The following is a 21,647-nucleotide window of genomic DNA, read 5'->3' on the forward strand; positions in this document are numbered from 1 at the left end:
CATTGCTAATGCTTATAGCATTAGCAATGCGCCGCACAGACCTATGAGAAGAAGGAGCGACCAGCGGGCACGGCGCACGTGAGTATAATGCTGCTCACTAACATACCATGGCAGCCAGGACTTCAGTAGCGCGACTCCTGGCTGCCATGGTAACCGATCGGAGCGGATCTGCCCACTGCCACCAATGTTGGGGGGGGGGGGGGACCCTGTGGCCACTGCCACCAATGATTAATACTGGGGAGGGAGGTGGGTGGGTTTGAGTTACCAGAGGGGACTGATAAGAGGGAGAGGCTGGGGGGTCGGATGAGAGGCTGGGGGGGCACATGAGAGCTGGGGGCGGATCAGAGGCTGGAGGCACATGAGAGTCTGGCTGCCATGGTCAGCTCCCTGCTGTTGTGTGCACAAAGCACAGGGCAGCAGGGAGAGTGTAAAGTCTTATTCACCCTAATAGAGCTCTATTAGGGTGACTATGACAAGGGTTCTAGCCCTTAAGGAGGCTAATAGTTATTAAATAAAAAGTTTAAACCCCCCCCCCCCCCAAATATAGAAAACAATATATTGCGATATATATCGCATATCTCACATGCTTAAAATTATATCGCAATATAGATTTTAGGCCATATCGCCCACCCCTAGACAGGAGCTTTGTTATTTCAGGCACAGGCAGCATCGATGCGCTGCCCGTGCTGTTCACATCGCTCACTGCGCTGATGATTGTGGGGGACTAGTAGGGAGTAAAATGTATTATTTAGTAAAAGTTATGGCGTTTGCGACATCTGGCTGTAGGAGTGAGCGGGCCATGCCCGAATGGTCAGTCCGCCCCTGTATATATGCATGCGTGAGAGGTGGTTAGGAGCACATAAAATAAATTTTGATTTTGGGACCAGACAACTTCTTTAACCACTTCACAACCGCTCATTGACTATAAACATCCTATGGGCGGTCGTTTATCTCTGAATGGACATCCATTCAGAGATGGCAGCTGCACGCTATCGTGCAGCTGCCGAGCGGGGGGCCCGCTGTCAGTGACAACAGGGCACACCAGAGAGAAGGACAGGTATCCCTGCCTTCTAGATCGCTGTATACACAGCGTTCAACGAGCGCTTTGTATACAGATCAGGAAGCGCTATGCCCTTCCTGTCCCGGCCCGGTGGGTCGGGAGAGTGCAGGAGCTGTCAGGTCTTCCACAGACCTCGATCAGCCCTGCATTGAGGCTGTACAGCACTGCATGCTGCTGTACAGCGTCTGTGGGGGTGTATTTCCCCTGTAACTGGGGCTACTATGTCCGCCCCAGTTACAGGAGAAATCAATAGTGGGAAAAAAAAAGGTGAAGTTAAATTTCACCCAGAGGTCCTGTATGACCTCATGGGGGACGCAAAGTGTAAAATAAAAATAAAAAGATTTATGAAATTTTTTTTAATAAAAAAAGGTTCACATGTAAAAAAAAAAAAATAGACATATATGGTATTGCCGCGTCTTTGACGGCCGGCTCTATAAATATATCACATGATCCAACCCGATTGATAAACACCATTAAAAAATAAAATAAAAAACTGTGTAAAAAAAAAAAATTCTATTTTTGTCACCTTACATCACAAAAAGTGCAACACCAAAGTGATCAAAAAGGCGTATGTCCCACAAAATGGTACCAATAAAACCGTCATCTCATCCTGCAAATAATGAGCCCCTACATAAGAAAATCGCAAAAATAAAAATTGTTTCAAAAAAATGCTATTATTGTGTTAAAGTGAAATAAATAAAAGTATACATATTAGGTATCACCGCTTCCGTAACAACCACCTCTATAAAAATATCACATGACCTAACCCCTCAGATGAACACCGTGAAATAAAATAAAAACAGTGGCAAAAAAGCCATTTTTTGACACCTAACTTCACATAAAGTGCAACACCTAGCAATCAAATAGGGATATGCCCCCCAAAATAGTACCAATCAAACTGTCACCTCATCCCAAAAATTGAGACCCAAACTAAGACAATTGGTCAAAAAATAAAAAAGCTATGGCTCTGAAGACATTGAAACATAATTTTTCTTTGTTTAAAAATGCTATTATTGTGTAAAACTTAAATAAATAAGAATATTAGGTATTGCCCCGTCCGTAAAAGATCTGCTCTATAAAAATTTCACATGACCTAACCCCTCAGGTGAACGCTGTAAAAATAAATAAATAAAAAAACTGTGCTAAAACAGCCAATTTTTTTTGGTCACCTTGCCCCATAAAGCATAATAATGAATGATCAAAAATCATATGTACCCAAAAAATGTGTACAATAAAAACGTCAACTCTTCCTGCAAAAAAAACAAGCCCCCGCACAAGAGGATTGGCAGAAAAAAAAAAAATGGCGTTCAGGAAAATGGAGACACAAAAACATAATTTTTTTCAAAATTGCTTTATTACACTGAACAAAATATAAACACAACACTTTCGGTTTTGCTCCCTTTTTGCATGGAGCTGAACTCAAAGATCGAAACATTTTCTACATACACAAAAAGACCATTTACTCTCAAATATTGTTCACAAATATGTCTAAATCTGTGTTAGGGCTCCATTCACACGTCCGCAATTTCGTTCTTTATTTTGCGGAACGGAATTGCGGACCCATTCATTCCTATGGGGCAGCACGATGTGCTGCCCGGACATGGAATTGTGAATCCGCACTTCCGGGTTCGCACTTCCGTTCCGCAAAAAAATAGAACCCGTCCTATTCTTGTCCGCAATTGCGGAGAAGAACAGGCATATTCTATTAGTGCCGGCAATGTGTGGTCCACAAAATGCGGAACGCACATTGCCGCTTTCCGTGTTTTGCGGATCCGCGGCTCCGTGTATCCGCAAAACACATTGCGGACGTGTGAATGGAGCCTTAGGCCTCCTGCACACGGCCGTTTTTTTACCCCGTTTACAGGCCGTTTTTTGCGTTCCCTATACTGAACAATTCATTTAAATGGTTCCGCAAAAAAAACTGAATGTACTTCTATGCATTCCGTTTCCGTATTTCCGTTTTTTCCGTTCCGTTGAAAGATAGAACATGTCCTAATATTGCCGGCAAATCACGTTCCGTGGCTCCATTCAAGTCAATGGTTCAGCATGTCTTCCGTATCCGTTCCGTTATTGCGGAACCATGTATTGAAAATTTTATGCCCAGCCCAATTTTTACTATGTAGTTACTGTATACTGTATATCCCGTACGGAAAAACAAAATGGAAACAAAAAACAGAACAACTGATCCGTGAAAAACGGACCGCAAAACATACGGTCGTGTGAAACAGGCCTTAGTGAGCACTTCTCCTTTGCCAAGATAATCCATCATCCCACCTCACAGGTGTGTCAAATCAAGATGCTGATTAGCCACGATGAATATTGCACAGGTGTGCCTTAGAGTGCCCACAATAAAAGGACACTCTGAAATGTGCACATTTGTGAACAATATTTGAGAGTAAGGGCTCATTCAGACTGCCGTATGCTGTCCGCAAAAATGCGGATCCATTTTTTTTTGTATTAGATGCTGTCCATTCACTTCTATGGGTGCCCTTTTCTTCCATTGCATGGCTCAGCAAAAAAATGAAACCTGTCCTATTCTTGCCAGTGAAAATCAGGACATGGACCTATTGAAGTCTATGGCTCAGCAAAAAAAGCGGAATGCAATCCGTTTTTTTTTTTTTGCGGACATGCTGAACTGTCCACAAAAGAAACAGATCCTCATGTTTGCCGACAGCATATGGCCGTCTGAATGAGCCTAATGGGTCTTTTGTGTTTGTAGAAAATGTTTCAGATCTTTGAGTTCAGCTCATGCAAAATGGGAGCGAAATCGAAATTGTTGTATTTTATATTTTTGGTCAGTGTATGTAAAACTGAAACATACAAAGAAAGTAGACATATTTTATATCATTGTGTCCATAACAACCTGCTCTATAAAAATGGCACATGATCTACCCTGTCAGATGAATGTTGTAAAAAATTAAACTGTGCCAAAACAGCCATTTTTTTGGTTACCTTGCCTCACAAAAAACATAATATAGAGCAATTAAAAATCATATGTACCCCAAAATAGTACCAACAAAACTGGCTCCTTTTCCCTTTAGTTTCAAAAATGGGGTCACTTTTTGGGAGTTTCTACTGTAGTGGTGCATCAGGGGGGCTTCAAATGGGACATGGCCACTAAAAACCAGTTCAGCAAAACCTGCCTTCCAAAAACCATATGGCACTCCTCTTCTTCTGCGCCCTGCCGTGTGCCCTACATCCGTTTACGACCACATGAGGGGTGTTTATGTAACCGCAGAATCAGGGTAATAGATATTGAGTTTTGTTTGGCTGTTAACCCTCGATGTGTAAAAATGGCTTAAAATGGAAAATCTGCCAAAGAAGTGAAATTTTGAAATTTCATCTCCATTTTCCTTTAATTCTTGTGGAACACCTAAAGGGTTAACTAAATTTGTAAAATCAGTTTTGAGTTTCTTGAGGGGTTTCGTTTCTACAATGGGGTCATTTATGGGGGGTTTCCACTATGTAAGCCCCACAAAATGACTTCATAACTGAACTGGGTCCTTAAAAAAGTTGACTTTGGAAATTTTCTTAACCTTCTAACGTTGTATAAAAAAAATACATTACATACAAACGTGATGCCCACATAAAAAGATATATGGGTAATGTTAATGAATATTTTATGAGGCATCACTATCTGTCTTAAAAGCAGAGAGATTCAATTTAGAAAACAATGATTTTTTTCAAATTTTCGTAAACTTTGGGATTTTTTTATGAATAAAGCTAAAACAAATTGTACTTAATGTTAATGGTAAATTTGAGTCAATGTGTCACAAGAAAACAGTTTCTGAATGGCTTAGATAAGTAAAAGCGTTCCAAAGTCATTACCACATAAAGTGACACATGTCAGATTTGCAAAATTAGGCCTGATCCAGGAAGGGGGGGTAAATGGCTCGGTCTGGAACCTTTTTTCATCGTCTCCTTCCAAGATCTAAACCTTTTTGTATTTTTCCGTCCATATAGCTGTATAGAGTAGTTTTTTGTGGGATACCAATACATATAGTTTTTTTCTGTTTCACTGCTGTACTTTTTACAAGAAGAACATTTTGCATCGCCGCTTCCAAGACTCATAACTTTTTTTATTTTTCTTTCTATGGAGTTGAGTGAGGGCTTGATTTTTGCGGGGTGACTTGTAGTTTTCATTGGTATCATTTTGGAGTAAATGACACTTTTTGATTGCTTGTTAAGTTATACAATGGCAACTAAGTATAAATTAGCAATTATTATTTTTATTTTTTACGGCGTTCACCATAGGGCAGTGGGTGGCAAACCGTTTTAGAGGCCGAGTGCCCAAACTGCAACCCAAAACCCACATATTTATCACAAAGTGCCAACACGGGCAATTTACTCTGATTACTACAGTCCAATATAGTGTATCATTATCATTAGCTATAATATCCTGCCTACATTCAGTGCGCTGCCTGTGCTGTTCATAGTGCGCCCTGCGCTGCTGTGCTGTCATAGTGCGCCCGTGCACTGATGAATGGCAGGAAAAGTCTAAGACATATAACTGAAATAATGATCCCTAAATCCCTTTCCTCAGATACTGAGGTTAGGACTGTATCACTGATTTTATATTCTGCTCTTGGGTTTTTACGTCCCAGGTGCATTATCTTGCACTTATCAACATTAAATTTTAGTTGCCAGATTTTTGACCATTCCTCTAGTTTTCCTAAGTCCTTTTCCATTTGGTGTATTCCTCCAGGAACATCAACCCTGTTACAAATCTTTTGCTGATGACACAAAGATTTGTAACAGGGTTGATGTTCCTGGAGGAATACACCAAATGGAAAAGGACTTAGGAAAACTAGAGGAATGGTCAAAAATCTGGCAACTAAAATTTAATGTTGATAAGTGCAAGATAATTCACCTGGACGTAAAAACCCAAGAGCAGAATATAAAAATCAGTGATACAGTCCTAACCTCAGTATCTGAGGAAAGGGATTTAGGGATCATTATTTCAGAAGACATAAAGGTAGCAGACAATGTCACAGAGCAGCAGGAAATGCTAGCAGAATGCTTGGGTGTATAGCAAGAGGAATTACCAGTAGAAAGAGGGAGGTGCTCATGCCGCTCTACAGAGCACTAGTGAGACCTCATTTGGAGTATTGTGCTCAGTACTGGAGACCATATCTCCAGAAGGATATTGATACTTTGGAGAGAGTTCAGAGAAGAGCTACTAAACTGGTACATGGATTGCAAGATAAAACTTACCAGGAAAGATTAAAGGACCTTACATGTATAGCTTGGAAGAAAGACGAGACAGAGGGGATATGATAGAAACTTATAAATACATAAAGGGAATCAACAAGGTAAAAGAGGAAAGAATATTTAAAAGAAGAAAAACTGCTACAAGAGGACACAGTTTTAAATTAGAGGGGCAAAGGTTTAAAAGTAATATCAGGAAGTATTACCCCGTATATACTCGAGTATAAGCCGACCCGAGTATAAGCCGAGCCCCTAATTTTACCCCAAAAAAATGGGAAAAATTATTGACTCGAGTATAAGACTAGGGTGGGAAATGCAGCTATAATGCAGAGTGTATGTGTATATAATGCACACACTCTACATTATATACACACATCTGCAAGAGGGTGACTCCCTGTATTTAATGCAGAGTGTGTGCATTATATACACACACACTCTGCATTAAATACAGGGAGCCATCCACAGATCTCCCCCCTAAACAGTGCCATCCACAGATCTCCCCCCTAAACAGTGCCATCCACAGATCCCCCCCTCCCCTAAACAGTGCCATGATGGCACTGTTTAGGGGAGGGGGTATCTGTGGATGGCACTGTAGGGGGATCTGTGGATGGCACTGCCATCCACAGATCCCCCTACAGTGCCATCCACAGATCCCCCTACAGTGCCATCCACAGATCCCCCTACAGTGCCATCCACAGATCCCCCTACAGTGCCATCCACAGATCCCCCTACAGTGCCATCCACAGATCCCCCTACAGTGCCATCCACAGATCCCCCTACAGTGCCATCCACAGATCCCCCTACAGTGCCATCCACAGATCCCCCTACAGTGCCATCCACAGTTCCCCCTACAGTGCCATCCACAGATCCCCCTACAGTGCCATCCACAGATCCCCCTACAGTGCCATCCACAGATCCCCCTACAGTGCCATCCACAGATCCCCCTACAGTGCCATCCACAGATCCCCCAACAGTGCCATCCACAGATCCCCCTACAGTGCCATCCACAGATCCCCCTACAGTGCCATCCACAGATCCCCCTACAGTGCCACCACGATCCCCCTACAGTGCCATCCCCAGATCCCCCTACAGTGCCATCCACAGATCCCCCTACAGTGCCATCCACAGATCCCCCTACAGTGCCATCCACAGATCTTCCTACAGTGCCATCCACAGATCCCCCTCCCCGACGCTCACAGCAGTATATATAAGTAACCTTTAACTGTGGATATCTTACTTTGTAACTTTGTCTTTGCTCCGGTAATACAGGCAGTGTGGGGAGCGACGCTGACGTCAGTGAGTGAGCTTCGCCCCCCGCACTGCCTGTATTACCGGAGCTAAGACCTAGACTCGACTATAAGACGAGGGGGCTTTTTGAGCACAAAAATATGTGCCAAAAAACTCGTCTTATACTCGAGTATATACGGTACTTTACCTGAGAGAGTAGTGGATGCATGGAATAAGCCTTCCTGCCGAAGTGGCAGCTGCAAATACAGGTGGAGGAGGTTTAAGCATGCATGGGATAGGCATAAGGCCATCCTTCATATAAGATAAAGCCAGGGGCTATCCATAGTATTTAGTATATTGGGCAGACTAGATGGGCCAAATGGTTCTTATCTGCCGACACATTCTATGTTTCTATATTGGTACGCCATAGACTTTTTCCAGGGTGTGGGTGCCCACAGAGAAGGCTCTGAGTGCCGCCTCTGGCACCTGTGCCATAGGTTCGCCACCACTGCCATAGGGGATAATGTACATGATATTTATGTAGTGCGGGTCGTTACTGACGTGGTGAAACCTTGCCGTGCGCTAGATCACACATTGAAAGGGCTCTTTTAGTTAAAACAACACACTGCTGAGCAGATGCTTCTGGCAAGCAGTGTGTTTGGAGACATCACCGGTTCTGATGGGCTGGCTTCTGCGCTGCCCTAGCCTTTTTAGCTAGTTCAGCACAAAAGCCCGCACATTAGTGCAGGTGATGTCACCAAACACACTGCTTGCCGGAAGCATCTGCTCGGCAGTGTGTTGCCCTTTCCATGTGCGATCAAGCAAATATGGGGGGCTGCCTGGGTGAAAATATGGTTATGTCCAGTTTCAGCTCTGAACCTAAAATATAAAAGTGGAGGGTACATAATAACTTCTATTGTTAACTCAAGCTCAATGCTGCTCAAGGATTGGTGTGATGAAAAAAGTAGAAGTCATGTACTGTATCATCAAAAAGATGATATTCCGTTGTGCGGTCCCCAATGCACGGGCAACATCCATGCAGCGACTGGAACGGATCAAAAACCATTAAACTTGAATGGGTCTGTGATCCGTCTGCACCGCAAAAACATTTTATATTTTTTCTTGCGGTGTGGAGGCACGGACAGTTACTCCATAATGCTTACATGGGCTTCCGAACCGTGCTTCCATTCCGCGCAGCACTGCATCTTCAGGATGTGTACCCATTCTAAAGAATGGGTCTGTATCTAGGGGTGGGCAATATAGACGATATGCAATATAATCGATATCAATTTGGCATACGATAGAGATTTCGTTTATCGACATATTGCGGTAGAACAATGGCATGCGCCGCTCTCGGCATGCACCATGTTCTCCTGAAACCGGCACAAGTGGAGAAGGAGGGAGTCCCTCCCCCGCCCACTGTGTGCGGCTGCCGCTGACCACCAATGCGAACAGACTAGGATGGAGGAGGGGAGGGACTGTGGCCGCTGTGCCCCCAATGAAAATTAGTTAATAAACCTGATACAAACGTAGCCTGCATGTGCCGGCCATATCCATACCTGGCCTCTATTACTGCGTGCCGTGATTCGCCGAAATCACGGCGCGCAGTATTAGAGCCAGGTATGGGTATGGCCGGCACATGCAGGGCTACGTTTGTATTAAGGCATATTAACTATATTCATTGGTGGCACAGTGGCCACAGCCCTCCCTTCTACTCCCCTCATCTAAGTAGTATGTTCATTGCAGGGCCCCCCCTCCCACACAATGAAATCATTGGTGGCAGATGCCCCAGGGTGGCAGCTTCTGATCGGAGCCCCAGCAGTGTAATCGCGGGGCTCTGGTCGGTTTACCATGGCAGCCAGGACGCTACTCAAGCCCTTGGCTGCCTTAGTCAGCACTATGCACAGGGGCAGCAGGGAGAATGTGAAGTCCTATTCACCCTAATAGAGCTCTATTAGGGTGAATAGGACAAGGGTTCTTAGCCCCTAAGGAGGCTAATAGTTATTAAATAAAAAGTATAAAATAAAAAAATAAAATAAATTTTTTAACCCTCCCGAAATATAGATATATCGCACATGCTTAAAATTATATTGCAATATAGATTTTAGGCCATATCGCCCACCTCTATCTGCATATTGTGGACCTACTGTTTTCGGGCTACAATATGGCAAGGGGCATGTGCATGTGGACTTATAGTAATGGAAAAATATGTTTGAAAAAAGTTTTTTCATAATAATGACCTAAATAGATAATTATTATTATTAAAAATATACATTTTTTAAAATGACATTTTTGAATAGATAAAAGACAGTATAACAAAGTTTTATTATTATAAAATAATAAAATAAAATTATAATTCAAATAATCCCTTGAAAAATGGCCAGGGGTGTGCATTATTGGGGGTCAGGTCTGTTGAGACGGGAAGGAGGAGTGATAGTTAAAGCGAACCTTTCACCTGCATTTCACTTAATAAACTATCAAAAGTACCTTATAAAGATCATCCTCATTGTGTTAGCACACGGTCTTGTCCCGCTTTTCTTGCCATGTATATGCATGAAAAAATCGCCTTATAAAGTACTCTTCTCCAGCTCCACAAGTCACGTTAGAAGTCAAGGGGGTAGCCCTTTCCCTCACTCCAGGCTGTAACTCCCGGCCCTAACCCCGCCTCCATGCAGTCTAATTGACACCTGGCTCAGGTCGCGGGACCGCGCTTGCATGCGCCGTCGGACTCGAGCGCGATCCTGTAACTGAATCGCGCATGCGCCGTCCCCGATGCCTGCCTGTCTTCTCTTTCTCACGCGCCCGGGGACGGCATCGGGGACGGCGCATGCGCGATTCAGTTACAGGATCGCGCTCGAGTCCGCCTGTACAAGCGCGGTCCCGGCGACTGAGCCGGGTGTCAATTAGACTGCATAGAGGCGGGGTTAGGGCAGGGGAGTTACAGCCTGGAGTGAGGGAAGGGCTACCCCCTTGACTTCTAACGTGACTTGTGGAGCTGGAGAAGAGTACTTTATAAAGCGATTTTTTCATGCATATACATGGCAGAAAAGCCAAAGACTGTATGATAACACAATGAGGATGATCTATAAGGTACTTTTGATAGTTTATTAAGTGAAATGCAGGTGAAAGGTTCGCTTTAAGTCTCTTATCTCGACAATTTTCCAAAAAGTGAAGGACCTCTTGTGGCTCCTGAGGCCCAGCAAATTCGTCAATCACCATGGCCAACGCAGTAAGGCACCGTGTTTGCCGTTTTATCTGGCACACGACGCAAGGAAGGAGCTAGCCCTTTTAGAGCTAACTCTTCCTTCGCGTCTGATCGGTTCTGATTTAGATATTCGAGCACGATTGAATCAACCTGTGCTTGAAGATCTACATTGGAAGCGATCAGCGGACGTTGGCGTCGTCTGCCAGATGAAGGGCAAACAACTGGGGTCCTTTCTGCGGTGGCCACAGTGACATTTTCTATTACAGGACCTTGTTCTGTCGGCTCTAAAGGCAGGAGCGGTTCTGTTGTAGCAGATCCTCCAGCCATCTTCTCCTGAGTATCTTCCTCCTGTGTGTCACTCGTTGGAGGTCTTAATCCGGAATCCTCTATCGCTGGATTATCAATAGTTCTGTAAAATAAAGTTATAATTATATTATAATAATTAAAAATGAATATAAAAAATATATATATATTACCGTATAAAAAATGTACTTATGGTCTTAGTTCCATAATCGGTTTCAAGAAGTTCAGATTTTTTGTATACTTTTTTTTTTTTTGTTGTTGTTTTATTTTTTATTTTTGTGATCCATCACCACTTTTCTGACTATATTGGTCATGGCACGTATTCCAGCGCTTTTTTATCTGCTGTACTGAAAAGACAATAATATTTTATAAATTTATATCAATTATTTATAATACTTAAAGAGGACCTTTCATCTGTTTAACCCTAGTCTAATTAGGGTCTTACCTTATAGGGCGGCCCCCACTGATGTCATCGCACTTTTTAATTTTTTCTCCAAAGACCCCCCCGTTTGTCCGCTGTTGTCCCCCTTTTATTTCGACGCCTTATATTCTAAGTAGCCGACTTGGTTATACTAGGCGGAGACTGAGAAGAGAACCGCTCCAGTCTCCGCCTAGTATGACCAAGTCGGCTAATTAGAATATAAGGCACCGAAATCAACGGGGGACAACAGCGGACAAATGGGGGGGGGATGTCTTTGAAAAAAAAAAAGTGCGGTGACATCAGTGGGGGCTGCCCTATAATGTGAGACCCTAATTAGACTAGGGTTAAACAGATGAAAGGTCCTCTTTTTAAAAAACTACAAGACATATTTTGAATTATAGCTCAAAGGGCTCGTGCACACGAACGTGGCTGCCACAGACGGATCCAGACCCATTCAACTTGAAATGGTCCGTGATCCGTCCGTTCCGCAGAGACACCACAGAAGCACTCTGTAGTGCTTTTGTGGGGTTCTGCTCGGTGCTTCCACAACACATCTCCCAGGTCTCGGACCCATTGAAGTGATGGGTCCGCGATCCGTGATGCAGGCTGCTCACGGCCGGTGCCCGTGTATTGCGGACCCGCTGTATGCGGGCCGCAGTACGACCATGGCCGGGGCACAGTCTTGTGAATGAGCGCTTATACTATAATAAATATATTGAAATACTCACAATTTTTTTATATTTTTTTGGGCTTGATGCTAAAGACCACGATGATGGGACTAGCTCTTTTGCTATATCTTCCCATGCACAATCCTTTTTCAGATGGTCGAGATATTGTTCACAGCGGGTGTCCCATAGGGTTGGGTGCTCCTGGATCAATATTATCAATTTCTCGACGTCCTAGGAAGCCATCTTTTGACTTGTGTCACAATTGCGGATGACATGCGGATGACATTTGGCACCTTTCCGCGTGTCATCCGCATTTTTGCAGACCCATTGAGTACAATGGGGCTACGGACCGCCATTTGCGGCCAAAAGTAGGACATGCTCTACTCTTTTTGTGGTCCACCATTTGCGGAACGGATGCAGATAACGGATGCAGATACGGAACGGATGCAGATAAAAAATTGCTGACGTGTGAATGGACCCTTACTAGTCACAATCTATCCTCGTTTGACATATTTACACATGTGGCATCTGCTGAATGCACACTTAATATAACCATTGCAGGATAACCATGGGTTCGGTAGTAGATGACAAATACATAGAGGGAGCTAACAAGTTCCCTAAAGTGAAACCACATTTGGCAACAAATCTGCAGACATTGTTTAAAATCTTTTTTTTTATGTTAGGATCGTCTTCGAGTATTATGAGATTTTTTTAATTAATTCAACAATCTGTTCATATGCAAAGGAAAGTTGGTGAAGAAGGTTATGGGATTATTGTGAGAAATAGAACTTTGGTTTGTTTTCAAAAGGGAATGTCAGTTCCTCGATAAAGCAATATATTCGGCTTGTTTTAGCATCCAAGAAATATAGCCATGTTTTTTAAGACTCATATCAATTTTATTACACTCGTGTTCAAAATTGTTTAGTCTGCATCCCATTTATTACACTCGTGTTCAGTCTGCATCCCATAAACACCCACGGTGGGCTCTGATATATTCTCCTACCGGTATATTACGTATTGTATGTTTGAGGTGGCAGCTGTTGGCAGCTAAGGTAGACTTGTCGTACAATTTAGTAACCACTTTATTGCTGTTACTGTCACCAATTAAGATTAGATCCCAAAATTTCTCTAGAATTCCCTAGCAGAAGTAAAACTATAAAGAAAAAAGGTTATTATTCAAATGCTGTAAAAAGTCTGGTACTGACATTATGGGACCACGCCATATGAGGAGTAAATCATCGCTATAACATCCATACCAGCCTATATCAAGCAAAAAAATTCTGAATAAATGTTTTTCCTCAAACTAGGACTTTTTTTTTTCCACTCAGGTTAAAAATAGTGAATGTTCCTGTTATATGTCTGCAAGCTGAGATCTGGAAAGTAGCAATGAATGTAAACAGAATGAATATTGGAAAATGTTATATCTGTACAAATAACATTTATTGGATGAAACTGGAATATCCCTTTTAGAGTTGTTGCGATACCAAATTTTTGATTCTATTTCGATACCATAAAAAAGTATTGCGATACTTGATACCACGCACAAAAAAATAAAACACCAAAAAAGCCACGTGCATTCCGCATTTTAAAAAATGGCGGATCGCACAGTTTATTTTTTTTTTTTCTGTTCCAGCGTTCACTGCATATATTTTTTAAAATATTTTAATAGTTTGGACTTTTCGGACGTGGCGATGTGATACGTTTATTTATTTTTTTATATATTTTATATGTAAAATTGGGAAAGGGGGTGATTTATACTTGGTGTGTGTTTTTTTTTTTTTTTTTTTTTTTTTTTACAGTTTATTTAATAACTATTTCCCCCCTTAGGGGCTAGGACCTGGGATCTTTTGATCCCTTGTCCTATTCACCCTAATAGAGCTCTATCAGGGTGAATAGGAGTTAACACTCTATCCCTGCTGCCCTGTGCATAGTACACACAGCAGCAGGGAGCTGACCATGGCAGCCAGGGCTTCAGTAGCATCCTGGCTGCCATGGTAACCGACCGAAGCCCCAGGATTACACTGCTGGAGCTCCGATCAGGAGCTGCCACTGCCACCAATGAAGAGGAGCGAAGGGGACCCTGTGGCCACTGCCACCAATGAGAAGGGGAGGGGACCCTGTGACCACTGCCACTAATGGTTTTAATACTGGGGGGATTGAGGGGGGCGGCGCACTGCGCCACCAATGATAATTAATCTTTAATACAGGAAGCGGATACTGGCAGCATATCAGCGGCAGTTAACCCCTCAGGTGCCCATTTAAAATCCTCCTATGATTGGTGGCACAGTGCGCCCACCCCTCTCTTCTTATTGGTGGCAGCGGCACAGGGGGGAGTTTGACACTGCTTCCTTCTCCCCTGTGATGCTGAGGGAACATGAGCGCGCTCACAGCAGCACGCTCATGTTCTGTGATATGCAGCCCAGTATTGAAAAAATGGAAATCCTGGTATCGTATCGATACTGGGACAAAAGTATTGATTGGGTATCGAAATTTCGATACCCGCAACAACCCTAATCCCTTTTAAGTAGTTTATAAACTTTGAAACTTTATAAAACCTTGGAAACTGTTACTGTTTGTATTGTGCAACTTTACTAACGGCAATTCTCTGATTTGCTTTTAGAATTACAGAAAATGCCACGTGACGTATTTGCCTCGGATCCTGCCTCTTTGGGTCAAAGTAAAGATATCATATTCCGATGCAGAAAATGCAGGTTAGGGTTTTAAATTTGTCTTATAAAATACTATGGGAGCAGTAACCAGGTACAGCTGCAGCACAGTGTATGTAGCTGTGTAGTTCCAGCGGCGCGTCTCCTGCAAAGAGCTAATCAGCAGGGGTGCCAGGAATATGATCTGATATTGATGATCTACCCCTTAAAGGGGTTGTACAGGTTTTTTATATTGATGGTCTATTCTCAGGTATAGATCCAACAACCCACACTACTGCCAATCAGCTCTTCGTGAGTAGCTCCTGCAGTGCTGCTCCTATTGACTTCAGTGTGAGCAGCACAGCAGTAACCAACTTAATCTGTTATACAATGGACAGAGCTGTGTAGTTCAAGCGTTTATTTCTGGCACTGGAGCTACTCCTGAGCAGGGGTGTTGTACCCCACCGATCTGATATTAATTGCCTATCCTGAGGATCTGCCATCAATATAAAAATCAGAGAACTTTAAGTACTGTGGAAAACCCATTGGTATGATCCAGCAGTCGCTTTGCAGGGCACTGATCGTATGACCGAATGCACCCCTCTTTTTTTTTTTTTATATGGACAATTTTTATTGGTTTTCTTTTTGTCTACATATATATCAGTGGCCTGATACAATGCAAAAACACATCACAAGCATTATCTTGCATTAGGCCAGATAGCGAGACATAATAATAGACATAGAGATAAAACAACAAAATAATAAAATATAATAGAATTAACCACCTCAGCCCCCAGTGCTCAAACACCCTGAAAGACCAGGCCACTTTTTACACTTCTGACCTACACTACTTTCACCGTTTATTGCTCGGTCATGCAACTTACCACCCAAATGAATTTGACCTCCTTTTCTTCTCACTAATAGAGCTTTCATTTGGTGGTATTTCATTGCTGCTGAAATTTTTACTTTTTTTGTTATTAATCGAAATTTAATGATTTTTTTGCAAAAAAAGGACATTTTTCACTTTCAGTTGTAAAATTTTGCAAAAAAAACGACATCCATATATAAATTTTGCTCTAAATTTATTGTTCTACATGTCTTTGATTAAAAAAAAATGGTTTGGGTAAAAGTTATAGCGTTTACAAACTATGGTACAAAAATGTGAATTTCCGCTTTTTGAAGCAGCTCTGACTTTCTGAGCACCTGTCATGTTTCCTGAGGTTCTACAATGCCCAGACAGTACAAACACCCCACAAATGACCCAATTTCGGAAAGTACACACCCTAAGGTATTCGCTGATGGGCATAGTGAGTTCATAGAACTTTTTATTTTTTGTCACAAGTTAGCGGAAAATGATGATTTATTTTTTATTTTTTTTTTCATACAAAGTCTCATATTCCACTAACTTGTGACAAAAAATAAAAAGTTCTATGAACTCACTATGCCCATCAGCGAATACCTTGGGGTCTCTTCTTTCCAAAATGGGGTCACTTGTGGGGTAGTTATACTGCCCTGGCATTCTAGGGGCCCAAATGTGTGGTAAGGAGTTTGAAATCAAATTCTGTAAAAAATGACCTGTGAAATCCGAAAGGTGCTCTTTGGAATATGGGCCCCTTTGCCCACCTAGGCTGCAAAAAAGTGTCACACATCTGGTATCTCCGTATTCAGGAGAAGGTGGGGAATGTGTTTTGGGGTGTCTTTTTATATATACCCATGCTGGGTGAGAGAAATATCTTGGCAAAAGACAACTTTTCCCATTTTTTTTATACAAAGTTGGCATTTGACCAAGATATTTATCTCACCCAGCATGGGTATATGTAAAAAGACACCCCAAAACACATTCCTCAACTTCTCCTGAATACAGAGATACCAGATGTGTGACACTTTTTTGCAGCCTAGGTGGGCAAAGGGGCCCATATTCCAAAGAGCACCTTTCGGATTTCACAGGTCATTTTTTACAGAATTTGATTTCAAACTCCTTACCACACATTTGGGCCCCTAGAATGCCAGGACAGTATAACTACCCCACAAGTGACCCCATTTTGGAAAGAAGAGACCCCAAGGTATTCGCTGATGGGCATAGTGAGTTGATGGAAGTTTTTATTTTTTGTCACAAGTTAGTGGAATATGAGACTTTGTATGAAAAAAAAAAAAAATCATAATTTTCCACTAACTTGTGACAAAAAATAAAAAATTCTAGGAACTCGCCATGCCCCTCACGGAATACCTTGGGGTGTCTTCTTTCCAAAATGGGGTCACTTGTGGGGTAGTTATACTGCCCTGGCATTTTCCAGGGGCCCTAATGTGTGGTAAGTAGGTAAATGACCTGTGAAATCCGAAAGGTGCTCTTTGGAATGTGGGCCCCTTTGCCCACCTAGGCTGCAAAAAAGTGTCACACATCTGGTATCTCCGTACTCAGGAGAAGGTGGGGAATGTGTTTTGTGGTGTCATTTTACATATACCCATGCTGGGTGAGAGAAATATCTTGGCAAAAGACAACTTTTCCCATTTTTTTATACAAAGTTGGCATTTGACCAAGATATTTATCTCACCCAGCATGGGTATATGTAAAAAGACACCCCAAAACACATTCCTCAACTTCTCCTGAATACAGAGATACCAGATGTGTGACACTTTTCTGCAGCCTAGGTGGGCAAAGGGGCCCAAATTCCTTTTAGGAGGGCATTTTTAGACATTTGGATACCAGACTTCTTCTCACGCTTTGGGGCCCCTAAAATGCCAGGGCAGTATAAATACCCCACATGTGACCCCATTTTGGAAAGAAGACACCCCAAGGTATTCAATGAGGGGCATGAGGAGTTCATTGAAAAAAAAAAATTTTGGCACAAGTTAGCGGAAATTGATTTTTTTGATTTTGTTCTCACAAAGTCTCCCTTTCCGCTAACTTGGGACAAAAATTTCAATCTTTCATGGACTCAATATGCCCCTCAGCGAATACCTTGGGGTGTCTTCTTTCCAAAATTGTGTTATTTGTGGGGTATTTGTACTGCCCTGGCATTTGAGGGTCTCCGCAATCATTACATGTATGCCCAGCATTAGGAGTTTCTGCTATTCTCCTTATATTGAGCATACGGTAATGAGATTTTTTTTTTTCGTTCAGCCTCTGGGCTGAAAGAAAAAAATGAACGGCACAGATTTCTTCATTCGCATCGATCAATGTGGATGAAAAAATCTCTGCCAAAAAAAGAAAAAGGAGGGGAAAGGCGTCTGCCAGGACATAGGAGCTCCGCCCAACATCCATACCCACTTCAGCTCGTATGCCCTGGCAAACCAGATTTCTCCATTCACATCAATCGATGTGGATGAATAAATCATTGCCGGGATTTTTTTTTTTTATATATACAAAGTGTTTGCCAAAGTATATGAACACCGCCACCTCCTCAGCTCATATGCCTCGGCAAACATATCTTTTACTGCAGAGGAAAAATCTCGTCTTGCAGCGCTGCATACACCGACTTGCGTGTAATCTGACAGCAGCGCAATGCTTCTGTCCGAATGCACATCAGTGCTGCAGCTGGTCGATCGGTTGGTCCACCTGGAAGGTAAAAAAAACAAAACAAAAAAGAAAAAACCAGGCCGCAAAGCAATAACTTTATTAACTTTAGAACAGAACATATTAACTTTTTTTAACTTTTTTAACTTTTTTACTTACCGGTAATTTTTTTTTTGTTTAGTTTTTTTAACCTTTATAGAACAAACCTCTCCTTCCCCATGGGACAATGTGCAAAGCGCAAATCGCCCAAAGATGTGGCGAAGTACGTTATGCACTTTATCCCAGGTGAAAGGAGAGGTTTGCAGCAGCTGAGAGTAAAAGGGCCCTAATAGCCCTGTGTGCCTGTCCTGTGAGATGCAATCCCTATGCTAGGTGTACCTGTGTGTGGTACTTCCGGAAACACTCACCAAAGCATAGGGCAGGGTGGTCAGGACAGTCAGGACAGAAATAGCAGGTGTCACGCCTTATTCCACTCCTGCTACAGACACGACATCTTTTTCGGGGTGACGGTTGGGTTGAGGTACCAGGAACGACACTGGGGAAATGTCGCTCGTGTAGACGGCTAACTACACTGGTGGATGGGGCCACGGAACCTCCTGGGTAAAGGAGGTTCTCGATGATCTCTTCCTGGAATTTGAGGAAAGATCGTGTTCTCCCAGCCTTACTGTAGAGAACAAAACTATTGTACAGCGCCAATTGAATTAAATATACAGACACCTTCTTATACCAGCGTCTGGTTCTGCGGGAAACTAAATACGGAGACAACATCTGGTCATTGAAGTCCACCCCTCCCATGAGCGCATTATAGTCGTGGACACAGAGGGGCTTTTCAATGACACGGGTTGCTCGCTCAATTTGGATTGTCGTGTCTGCGTGAATGGAGGAGAGCATGTAAACGTCACGCTTGTCTCTCCATTTCACCGCGAGCAGTTCTTCGTTACACAAGGCAGCCCTCTCCCCCCTTGCAAGACGGGTGGTTACAAGCCGTTGGGGGAAGCCCACGCGACTAGTTCGCGCGGTGCCACAGGCGCAAATCCGTTCTAGAAACAAATGCCTAAAGAGGGCCACACTTGTGTAAAAATTGTCCACATAAAGATGGTACCCCTTGCCGAATAAGGGTGACACCAAGTCCCAGACTGTCTTCCCACTGCTCCCCAGGTAGTCAGGGCAACCGACCGGCTCCAGGGTCTGATCTTTTCCCTCATAGATCAGAAATTTGTGGGTATAGCCTGTGGCCCTTTCACAGAGCTTATACAATTTGACCCCATACCGGGCACGCTTGCTTGGGATGTACTGTTTGAAGCCAAGGCGCCCGGTAAAATGTATTAGGGACTCGTCTACGCAGATGTTTTGCTCGGGGGTATACAAATCTGCAAATTTCTGGTTGAAATGGTCTATGAGGGGCTGAATTTTGTGGAGCCGGTCAATAGCTGGGTGGCCTCTGGGACGGGAGGTGGTGTTGTCGCTAAAATGCAGGAAACGGAGGATGGCCTCAAATCGTGCCCTGGACATAGCAGCAGAGAACATGGGCATGTGATGAATCGGGTGCGTTGACCAATATGACCGCAATTCATGCTTTTTTGTCAGGCCCATGTTGAGGAGAAGGCCCAAAAAAATTTTAAGTTCGGAAACTTGGACTGGTTTCCACCGGAAAGGCTGGGCATAAAAGCTTCCCGGGTTGGCGGATATAAATTGTGTGGCATACTGGTTGGTCTCTGCCACGACTAAGTCCAAGAGCTCCGCAGTCAAGAACAGCTCAAAAAATCCCAGGGCCGAACCGATTTGAGCCGTCTCAACCCGAACTCCAGACTGGGCGGTGAAAGGGGGAACTACAGGTGCGGCTGAAGTTGGTGACTGCCAATCAGGGTTTGCCAGCACCTCAGGGATTCTAGGGGCTCTACGGGCCTGTCTGTGCGGTGGCTGCGACGGGGTAACTAGTGCACGTGCCACCGTACCAGCTTCAACTGCCCTTCTGGTGCTCGCCACGTCACCATGTTGTACGGCAGTGCTGGTACTAGGTCCAGGGAGGGCTGCGCTGCTGGTGTATGCCTCACCACTTGATCCGGCAGCGACAGCCCCACTCTGCTGCTCTTGAAGTGGATCCTGCATAACCTGTGGTCTAGCGACACGGGGCCGGGTACGCCTGGTGCTGCCAGGGACCTTCACCTCCTCGTCCGAACTTTGGGTCAGAGAGCCACTGCTTTCCACAGGTTTATATTCTGACCCGCTAGATTCATCAGATGAGGGTTCCCACTCCTCATCCGACTGGGTCAGAATCCTGTAGGCCTCTTCAGAAGAATACCCCCTGTTTGACATTTTGGACTACTAAATTTAGGGGTATTCCCTGAGACTACCCAAGAAAAAAAGCAAGCCTGTCTTACAAAGGGGAGGCTAGCGAAGTACCGGAGGCCGCTGCGGTTGATAAAAAATATCAAAACTGATTTTTTTATCGCCGCAGTGCGTGTAAAATGAATGTGCAGTGATCAAAAAATATATATTTTTTGTCACTGCGGTGGGGCGGGCGTGGGTGAACGCACGTGTGGGCGACCGATCAGGCCTGATCGGGCAAACACTGCGTTTTGGGTGGAGGGCGAACTAAAGTGACACTAATACTATTATAGATCTGATCGTGATCAGTTTTGATCACTTACAGATACTATAAAAGTACAAATGCTGATTAGCGATACGCTATTCAGCGAATAAAAGTGAGTGCGGTGGGGTGGGCGCTAACTGACGCTAACTACCTAACCAAGGGGCCTAAACTATCCCTAAAACCTAACAGCCAATACCAGTGAAAAAAAAAAAGTGACAGTTTACACTGATCACTTTTTTTCCTTTCACTAGTGATTGACAGGGGCGATCAAAGGGGTGATCAAAGGGTTAATTGGGGTGCAGGGGGGTGATCAGGGGCTACAGTGAAGTGTTTGGTGTACTCACAGTTCAGTCTGCTTCTCTGCTGGATCCAACCGACGAAAAGGACCAGCAGAGGAGCAGAGAAGCCATATAACAGATCATATTTACTAATATGATCTGTTATATGACTTTTGATTGGATTTTTTGAAAATCGCCAGCCTGCCAGCCAATGATCAGTGCTGGCAGGCTGGTGACGAACTTCTTCTTTGAATTTTGCCGGCCCGCGATGCGCATGCGCGGGCCGGCTTTGAGCGAAATCTCGCGTCTCGCGAGATGACGCGTATATGCGTGATTGTGCGCAGCGCTGCCACCTCCGGAACGCGAATCTGCGTACAGCGGTCCGGAGGTGGTTAACAATAAATGGACCAGCATGGTCCGGATAAGACAGGAAGAGCTAGGATTCAAATAACTCTACATAAATGCATTCAGATTATGACTTGAATATTTAGGAACACTGACATACAATAGGCACAATCTCCATGA

At 43.6% G+C, this 21,647-nt stretch overlaps 1 protein-coding gene across 1 annotated transcript in view; it reads left to right on the forward strand.

Moving 5' to 3' along the window:
• The window catches only part of LOC120979816 (dual specificity protein phosphatase 12-like), a 98,677-nt gene that overhangs the window by 71,557 nt on the left and 5,473 nt on the right, over positions 1-21,647 (forward strand). Inside the window, exon 5 of the mRNA XM_040408772.1 lies at positions 14,713-14,803. Within this exon, the coding sequence (XP_040264706.1) occupies positions 14,713-14,803 (91 nt within the window). The remainder of the gene's footprint in view (positions 1-14,712; positions 14,804-21,647) is intronic.

The sequence above is a fragment of the Bufo bufo genome, chromosome 9 (assembly GCF_905171765.1).
Source record: "Bufo bufo chromosome 9, aBufBuf1.1, whole genome shotgun sequence".
Lineage (NCBI taxonomy): Eukaryota > Metazoa > Chordata > Amphibia > Anura > Bufonidae > Bufo > Bufo bufo.